This window comes from Montipora capricornis, chromosome 6 (assembly GCF_036669925.1).
Source record: "Montipora capricornis isolate CH-2021 chromosome 6, ASM3666992v2, whole genome shotgun sequence".
NCBI classification, from domain to species: domain Eukaryota; kingdom Metazoa; phylum Cnidaria; class Anthozoa; order Scleractinia; family Acroporidae; genus Montipora; species Montipora capricornis.
Genome location: NC_090888.1, coordinates 51863985 through 51873984, shown reverse-complemented (window position 1 = coordinate 51873984; position 10000 = coordinate 51863985). Strand labels below are relative to the sequence as shown.

Below are 10000 nucleotides of genomic sequence, written 5' to 3'. Positions count from 1 at the left end.
ATTTTCGTTGAAGTTGTTATGTATGGCAATTATGTATGGCGATACCGCTGGCTCAGGATCTCTAGTTGTTCGATTATTCAGTTATTGTTTGTTAACCAATCAGAATAAACCACGCGGTCAGTTGTTGATCCAACATGGCGTCTGTGTTGTAAGAGTGTATCAAACATGGTGTCAGAATAGACGATAACGAACGCCACTGAACCGAGCATGGCCGAAGGATACGCAAATTCGTCGTACAAATGGCCAACTATGAACTGGGCTGCTGCAGACCTGAGTAAAGAATGGGAAAGGTTCTATCAACACTGCGAATTCACGTTTGGAGGACCGCTCAGCAAATGCACTGAGAAGGAGAAAATATGCAACCTTATGAGCTTCGTCGGCGACAAAGGCCGGGAAATTTACCTTACCTTCCAGTGGGAAACTGTTCGTGTTGGAACAGGAGAAAGTGCTCAAGATGTAAATGAGAGAGACATACTCGAAAGAGTCGTCGGAAAGTTCAAAGCACACCTCGAAGCCAAGAAGAACCCGATTATGGCAGCAGTTAAATTTGACCGAAGACTTCAGTTACAAGGAGAAACCTTTGACTCCTTTGTCACCGATCTTAAGCTCCTGGCGCGTGGTCTGGACATGACTGAGTCGAATAAATTGATTCGGAACGCCATCGCATGCAAATCTCTGGACGAGCGAGTCAGGCAACGCTGCTTGGAGAAAAGTAAAAACCTCACCCTTGAAATGGCAATCGATATCGGTCGGATGTTCGAAGCGACTAAGGATGGAATGCAAGTGATGTCTGGCGAAGACCCTAAAGTAGAGGTCAATAAACTTGCATGGAAGGGGGGCTTGTCCAAAAAGCCCAAAAACAAGGTACCAAAGGAGAAAAATGTGCAAGTTCCAAAATGTGATAGATGTGGATACAATGCCCACAAGCCACATGAAAAATGCCCTGCCAGAAAGGAGTCGTGCAACAAGTGTAAGAAAATGGGACATTTTGCTAATGTGTGCAGAAGCAAGAAAAGCAATGTCAACTTACTAAATGAAATGGACTATCCTGGAGAAGGCTATTCTAGTGATGAGGAGGGTCCTGAAAGTGATGTGCAACTACTTCATGTAGCAAGCCTGGAAATGAATGGCATCCGTGACAAAACAAAAACCAGTGGAAGTGATGAATGGTGGGCGGTGGTAGAAGTGGGTAACAGTACTCTGCACTGTCAACTCGACACTGGTGCCTATGCAAGTGTTATCAACACTACTCATCTCAAGCAAGTAGCACCCAGGGCCCTGATCAAACAAACCAAGAAGACCCTGGTGTCATACAGCCAACACCGAATCACACCAAAGGGCTACGTCACTCTTCCCGTAAGATTTAAGGACAGGGAGTTAAATGTGAACTTCTATGTCATAGATAGTGAGCAGAAGCCAATATTGTCAGGTGAAGTTTGTCAAGCCCTCAACCTGGTTCAGCGGGTACATAATCTACAGGAACATGTAGATCCAAGCTTAAAGGAGCTACTCAACCAGTATCCAGATTTACTAAGTGCATCAGGAGCCATGCCCGGAACTTACTCCATCAAGATTGACCCCAAAGCAACACCAGTAGTGCATGGACCTCGTAGACAACCTGCAGCACTCCTTCCCAAGATCACAGCGAAGCTTAAGGAAATGGAAAAGGAAGGACACTTAGCCAAAGTTTCACAGCCCACTGACTGAGTTAACTCTATGGTAGTTTCAAATCGAGGTGAAAAGATCAGGATCTGCCTTGACCCGGGTGATCTCAATAAAGCAGTAAAGCGGGAGCATTATCCAATCCCCACTGTAGAAGAAATTGCAGCCAAGATACCTGAGGCAAAAGTGTTTACAGTCCTTGATGCGAAGAGTGGGTATCTCCAGATGAAACTAGACTACGAGTCTAGTCTACTGACAACAATGAACACCCCAATAGGCAGATACAGATGGTTAAAACTACCATTTGGAATCAAATCAGCTCCAGAGCTGTACCAAAGGGCCATGGATGAAATGTTGGAGGATATTGATCACGCATATGCCATCATGGATGACATACTGATTGCAGGACGTGACATTGCCCACCACGACTCAGTCCTAAATGAAGTTCTCCACCGTGCCAGAACCTACAACCTTAAGCTGAACTTCGAGAAGGTCAAAGTGCGAAAACAACAAGTTCCATATGTGGGCCACATCATCTCAGCAGAAGGCCTTAAACCAGATCCGGAGAAAGTAAGAGCTATGAAGGACATGCCACCCCCCGAAACAAAAGAAGATGTGCGTCGGTTCCTGGGATCTATCCAGTACCTAGCCAAGTTCCTCCCAATGCTAGCTGAAGTTGAAACACCACTGCGGGAGCTGACAAGGAAAGATGTACTCTTCCACTGGGACAAGCCACAAGCAGCTGCGTTCCAGAAGCTCAAGGATATGTGCTGTGAAGCTCCTCTGTTAGCCTACTATGATGTCAGAAAAGATGTGACCATACAATGTGATGCCAGCAACAGCGCTGTGGGTGCGGTCCTACTGCAAGAGGGAAGGCCAATAGCCTACCATCAGAGCTCAACTGGGAGCCAATTGAGAAAGAAATGCTGGCCATTGTGTTCAGTACACAGAAGTTCAGAGAGTACATTCTGGGGAAAACAACCCTGGTCCAGACTGACCACAAACCCCTGGAAATGATACTGCGCAAGCCCCTGACAACAGCACCATTAAGATTGCAGGCAATGATGCTGAGAGTGAGTGGCTATGATCTAAGCGTAGAATACCTGCCAGGGAAGAAGCAAGTCCTCGCAGACACTCTCAGCCGAGCAAGTCTAAATGAGGTTCCACCGGAAGAAGAGGAGATACAAGTAAACATGTTGGAAAGAATCTCCGTGTCTGAGCCAAAGTATGCAGAACTCCAACAAAACACAGCAAATGAGCTTCATGAATTGTATGCTATGATCCAAGCCGGCTGGCCAGACACAAAGCAACAAGTCCCACACAGCATCCGCCAATACTGGGACACACGTGATGAGCTCGCGGTGCTAGATGGAGTAATCTACCGAGGAATGAGAATCGTAGTCCCCCCGTCTATGAGGCCAGCCATGCTGGAAATCATACATGGAACACATCTGGGAATCGTAAAGTGTAAGCAAAGAGCCAGGGAAGCCCTTTACTGGCCCGGCATGAGTGGGCAGATAGAAGACAAAGTCAAGGATTGTACCACGTGCCATGATTATGCCCCTGCACAACAGAAAGAGCCTCTGATGCCGAGCCCTGTTCCGGACCTGCCTTGGGAAAGAGCCGCTTCAGACATTTTCGCCTTTGAAGGTGAACATTACCTGTTGCTAGTTGATTACTTCTCCAAGTTTATTGAGGTGACCAAACTGAAGGATCTGACATCCCTGGAGACCATTGAAGTCCTGAAAGAGCATTTCAGTCGACACGGCATCCCAGCAAAACTCGTCACTGACTGTGGTAGCCAGTACACAAGTAGAGAATTTGAGACATTTGCTAAAAGCTACACCTTTGAACATGTCCTAGTAAGCCCGAAGCACCCCAAAGCAAATGGGGAGGCTGAAGCCGCAGTCAAAACAGTGAAATCTATATGGAGAAAGAACAAAGACAAGAGAAAAGCGCTACTAGAGTACAGGGCATCCCCACTCCCAGCAATTGACTTGTCCCCGTCACAGCTCTCTATGGGTCGCAGGCTTCGAACGACACTCCCAATAGCACGTGGTCTATTGGAGCCTGAAACACATAGCACCCAGAAGATAAGAGCAAGAATGAAGCATGGCAAGGACAAGCAGAAGTACTACCATGACCGCCAAGGAACCAAAGAGCTACCACCACTCAGAGCAGGCGATCATGTCAGAGTAAGACCTGAGCCAGGGTCAAAGGAGTGGAGAGCGGCTACCGTAGTCCAGAAATATGCCTTGCCCAGATCATACGTGGTAGAGGTGAGCGGCCGAAGAATCAGGCGTAACAGAGTGGCTCTAAGAAACGACTCAGCCAAGTCTCATATGGAATACCGTAAACGCCATGGAAACATCGCTCAGCAGACAGAACCAGAGCCTGACAAGACACATGCGGTTCCCACGTCCCCAGCAAGCCCACAAGTGGACCCCACTGCACAGGAATACCACTTAAATCCCTCACCTGCTGAGGAAATGCCAGGAAGTGGTGTGCCACCTCCAGCGGACATCGCGGAAGCTAAAGACCCGCCCTTCTATAAGACTAGAAGTGGAAGACAAGTCAGGAAACCAGTCAGACTAGACCTGTAACTAGTTGTTATGTTACAAGGGACACTTTATGAAGCACGAACAATGACAGACACAGATGAATTAATGCTGAGATTATTATTATTATTTTATTTTATACTTTTTCTTTTATTTACAGTTTTCTTTTTAGTTTTAAAGATTGTGATGTGAAGGGGGGGGGGGGGGGGATGTTATGTATGGCAATTATGTATGGCGATACCGCTGGCTCAGGATCTCTAGTTGTTCGATTATTCAGTTATTGTTTGTTAACCAATCAGAATAAACCACGCGGTCAGTTGTTGATCCAACATGGCGTCTGTGTTGTAAGAGTGTATCAAACAGAAGAACTAAGTAAAATCTGTTTCTTATTACATGCGACTTATACCTTTTCATTTTCAAAAGCGGTCTGTTAGGTTAATTTTACTTTTTTTTTCGACACACGTCAAAAACGTATGTTTTTGAAGATATTCAAAAATAGTTCAATTGACTATAATACTACACATAATTTCGCCAGCCAGCTAAATTTCTGTTCGATGTGAGCAACGCTGTTTACGCAAAATATTGAAATAATTTCCTTCGAGCAAATTAACAAAATTGGCACTTAAGTATAGCAAAAATTACAGAAATAATTTAACAAACCTTTAACATGAATAACCCAAGAATCGCAATTATAGCTTCGAAGAACACAAAATGGGGAATACTATATACATCACAGTTTTGGAGAATATCAGCTGTGCAAAAGTAGTGCGGGCAGATGTAGGCGTGCGGTTATGCGCATGCCTATCACCACAAGCCAGCACAGTGGGACAAAATTGCTTTCCCACAAGATTAATCAACCGAACTCTCACATTGATGTATGAGAAAATTATCCTTTACAGTAGCTCATGATTACTGGGTTGCGTATGGCAAACCAGTCGAGGTCTGCGTTGATTTCGTCGTTTTTTTATTTTTTATTTTCCGTGTCGGTAAAAGTCTTGCCTGTCACTCCCCTGCTAAGTGGTGGCTTTGTGCATAAAGCCTTCTGCGCGTATTTTCTTAGGATCGAGAGGGTAGTGGGAAATGCGTAAATTTCTCTGGTGGACACAGTAGAACGATTAACTTAACTGGCAATGGCGTCGAAAGTCATGTAACGCGAATGGCGTTTTAGTGGATCTTTGAACAAAATATACCCTTATGAAGCTCATGAATGGCAGGTCAATTGGATATACAGGCGGTGGAATCTTAAAAGCGACGAGTAATGGACTTCGACAACAATCTATCGCCCGTCGAGCCGAAATCAAAGTGAGCTGTATTTACCTGAAGTATATGGTAATTTGACACGATTGAGTTTCTTGCCTTCACGCACACAACGAAATAAGAAGAGGTTCTCGCCTCTAAGAGCAAATATGTTGTTTGTTTCAATAAATTTTTCGCTGGAAAAGGATTCTGTGGTATTTCCTGCCTTTGTGAATTATAATATCATGTTGCGTATTGAATTTCCGAGCTTAAGGTTGAAATGTGATATGGGAGAAGTTTTTTAGTATTGCTCTGTAAGCAGGAAGGGTTCACAGGCCTGTTGGAAGCTTGCTTGAGTTTCAACAAAATGAGCCCCAAAATCAGTGAAAAATTGTGACGCAGATGAATAATAAAGTAGCTGCCATTTCCAAAATGATGAAATTACCTAGTGATAAATAACGTCGAACGCGTCTTGGAGAGTAAATTTTGACTTTGCATAAACAAGAGTTGTGCGATTGTGATCTTTGTTTTGACTTCGCTCATTTCATTGTCAAACTTTATAACACTTGACAGAAAAATAAACCTACAAAAACCCGGTATCTTGCCATCATTTGACACAGATGCTTCACTGTTTGGCGAGTAAACATGCCGCGGTAATTTAATCACGGCGCCCGCTGAATTCCGGCCATGTCACTTTCGATTTGGCGATTTATTTGAACGTAGAAAAAATCTCCCAAAATGTTTGTCGCTGATCGTAACTTTTTATATTCTATATTCACGGCTCAAAATTAATGTTGTTTTCATGTCGTAAATATGTTATTCTCGATCGACCGTCCTGGAGACTTCCTTCTGCTCTTTCTAAAAACTGTGTTCAATAGTTATTTACTTTTGCATCAATATTTGTTTTTGCATAAAGCAAGCTAACAAGATCTGTACCTTGCTGAGTTCGCATTTGTTAGCGTTAATAGTATTTTTGGTTCGATGCTTCTGTTTTATGAGGGGTGTATTGTTTTGGTCTCCCATCCAAACACTAACCCCGCCGAACAGGGATTGACTTCAGTGAACTTCGGCATTACAAAGCTGTCAGATGCTCAGCGGGCACGCTTAAACTTGTGGTGAAAAGAAGTTTATCAACATGTCAGCCCAGAAGCCAATGTTTCTCACTTCCCATTTATTTTCTTCATGTCTTCTCAGACTATTTACCCAAGACTTCTACCATGGCACTACAATGATAGAGAATACCAAAACAATATCGTGCACTGTCAGAGCTACATATTACGCAAGGACAGATCTGTTTCGTCGTACGAACGTGTGAGGACCTGTGAGCCAAAGGGCCTCTTCTGGTATGACTTCTTAATGACCTTGAAAAAAAATGTTTGGAACGGTGCACGTACCACAGGCAACCCAGCTTACCCTCACGGGGGGTCTAGTTCTGGTGGAGTCTAGGTGGGTGACAGTTGGCCACTCTCTGAACACTGCTTGACGACTCGTGCGGATGTTGAGTTACAGGGTATAGGGAGAAATCGAACCAGTCGAAAGTATCCCTCGGGTAACCCCGAACTCTGGGCCCAACTGGTTACAGGAGGGTGCTCAGAGATCCCTCGGGATCTCAACCTCGCTCCCAGAGATTAAATGGGAAAATGACAACCGCCTTGTCAGCGGTAAAAGTCCTAGCCACAGGCTAGGCAAACAAAAGCCAACCGAGCACCCTTCGACAAGGGTCTTGTTTTGCGCCGTTACATGTCACGGAAACTTTTGGCTCATTTGCCCGCATCTGGGGGCAAACTTTTAACAAAACATAAAAACAATTACAGACAGGCACTGTAAAATAAATGTTTTAGTTTTCCAGTTAGTTTTCTTTGTAATTTTTTTTTTGCATCAGGCCTACTCTGGGACCTTAAGTTGCCAGAAAAAAAAGCAACTGTGAAATAATTGCTATATGACAGTGTCAAATGTCTATATCTGAATGCCACTAGAGCTATAAAGGGATGGGCTGGAATAACAGCAATCATAATAAATAGTTAACAGAATTTCGGAGATGAACAAAGAGTTTCCACCAATCTGATTGGTTGAGTGGTTTCTTATAGAAATAATAATATGATTTTATATTCACCGCACTAGCTCGTGAATATAAAGCAAAACAAAACAGCAGGACTGCCGCATGCACTCGTGACTGTTAAAACAGAAATAAACTGTGTCGTTAATCAATAATAGATAAAGTTGTTAGCTTTGAAGTTTTGGAGACAATTGTTTGTCTCAGATGTACACCGGCACCTTGCCATTGGCAAATAACTGTTAAAAATAATTAAAGTTAAAGTGTATTGCAGCTTTTTCTTTTTCTGATAGCTACAAAGCTTATTTATTTATTTATCCATCAAAAGAAAGACATAATTTAAATAAAACTGTTATAGAAAATTTATAATGTAAACAAAAAGAAACATCAAGGAGGTCAAACTATTTAAGGTCAAACTATTTCAAAAATGAGAGCAAATTTATCTTCAAGATTTCTGCAGCTTGCACTTTCCATTTTTGCACGAAAGTAAATTTGGTCAATCATACAAAATCCATTGGCATCAAACAACGGTTGTTCCTTTTCGGGAACCCAACCAATAAATGCTCTTCTCTTTCTTCAGTTTGGAAGAGCACTCCAATATAACGTAGCGAGTCATATTCAGTAGACAATTTTTGTTAGATCACTTTTTTTTGCTAAAGCCAATGATTTTAATCTTTTTTAAATTCGCAGAACTCCAAAATTCTTAACTTGCCTAGATGATACCGTTCAATTATTTGCTCTCACCGTATCGAGGCTCAAGTGAACGGTTGACCGGTCGACGGTGTCGTTGTAAGCGAGCCTCGAAGGATATTGAAAATTAGAATATTTTTCGCTGTTTCTCAGCAATGGATGCTCGCAGGGCCTTGAAACTTGGTCAAGAAGTAAACTTATCCGTGTGGCCGTCGCCGGAGTTTGAGCGTGACTGATGCCGGAGAAGTCTGATTTTAGTGGCGAGATGTGAGGTAGGCTACAAATTAGTTGCCAGCCTTTCCTTTATTTAGGTACGAGTGACAACCCGGGAATTTGAGAAGTCGCTTAAATCGCATTCAATCAGGAAAATAACCACACAAAAAGCGAGAAAGTCACCACGACAATAACATGCGGCTTTCTTATTGAGAACTTTTGCGCGTAAATATCTTTTTCAGTTTGTTATCGAGATTCCCGTACAAATCCTTATAATTTTTTACCCTCCGAGTCTGGGCCGCCTGTGGTTTCGCCTGAAGGCAGACGCCATCTTGAATGCACATTTGAACATATTTTTGGCTTTATTGCTTGTATTTTGCTCGCGATTCAAAAAAAGACACTTATGAAAAGGTAACCAATATTGTCATGTGTCTTTCTTTTGTTGTCATCTGGTCATCAATAGTCAATGAAGAAGTACATTAAGCCGTTTTTAATCTTGTAGACCGTGTTTCAGAAGACTACTTAAGATTTATATTTTTTTACGCGTACAAGGTTAACCTTACATTTGAAATACGGGCGGCGCAAGCCAATTTCAGTAAAGTATGGCAACAACAGTTTCTTGGCGCTTTTTATTAAGTCTGCTTGTTCGCTAAACAGAAATAAACATTGCTGCGAGAACTTGAGGCCCGAACGGACTCGCTCGATTTTTACAATTAATTAAATACCAATTTTTAAGAGTTAAGCTTAGTTCCAAATTATAGTACAGGGTCCGAAATTGCGCCTTCCTGGTCGCCAATGCGACTAAAAATTGAGTACTGGCGACCAGAATTTCACAGTTGGTCGCCAGTGGGCGACCTACTATTAAGTTCAGAACCGTTTGCCAACAAGTGTCTTACTTTTTATCCTGCCGATGTTTTTGAAATAAAAATGAAAGGAGTTTTCCCGTTAACTACCTCCATAGGTCTCCATAACGTCGCAAGAATCGTTGCAAGCCGCAACGTTTTTTTGCTGTTTCTCATAAAATACGTATTGCGGGCGAAGAAACTGCGGCTCAGTAAAGAGATTTGAGCGACTGGTGCGAGGAATGTAGCACAGTAATAACATGGCGGCTCGTGTGCGACAAAACGTGACTGGTGTTTCCATGGCTGAAATTTTTAACAAATGGGCAGATGGACTTCTTCATTACATTCTAGGTCGGGTACATTTTCTCTCCAAAATGCTTCAGACATACACAAGACCGCGCGGTCGTTGCTTTCTAGTCTCCATAAAGAAGTTCAAAACGTGCATTTTCAGGAGAAAATTTTTGGCGACCACAATCTACCATCTGGCGACTGAAAATTTTTATCCAGTTGCCAGTTGTCGCCCATATAAAAAAGTTAATTTCGGACCCTGTATAGTGGTAATGTATGTATGCCTAAGGCAAAACGCCAGCGACCAGTGCCGTAAACGTAGACCTTATTATGTATGGTTAATTACTATAACTGGAGTGAATCCTAGTAGTTGCCATTTTAGCATGAATCTGTAGTAAGTCAGTAAGCATGAACCTCAGTAAGATAGAGGCTAAACAGAATTGTGCTTGTTGCACTCT

The 10000-nt window shown here is 42.9% G+C and overlaps 2 protein-coding genes across 2 annotated transcripts in view; one reads left to right on the top strand and one right to left on the bottom strand.

The window, feature by feature from the left end:
- LOC138052446 (tetratricopeptide repeat protein 28-like) overlaps nucleotides 1–10000 on the bottom strand; it is a 39971-nt gene that overhangs the window by 27740 nt on the left and 2231 nt on the right. The window lies entirely within an intron of this gene.
- Nucleotides 208–1707, top strand: LOC138054100 (uncharacterized). Its single transcript, XM_068900600.1, has one exon. The coding sequence runs from the start codon at nucleotides 208–210 to the stop codon at nucleotides 1705–1707; it is 1500 nt and encodes a 499-aa protein (XP_068756701.1).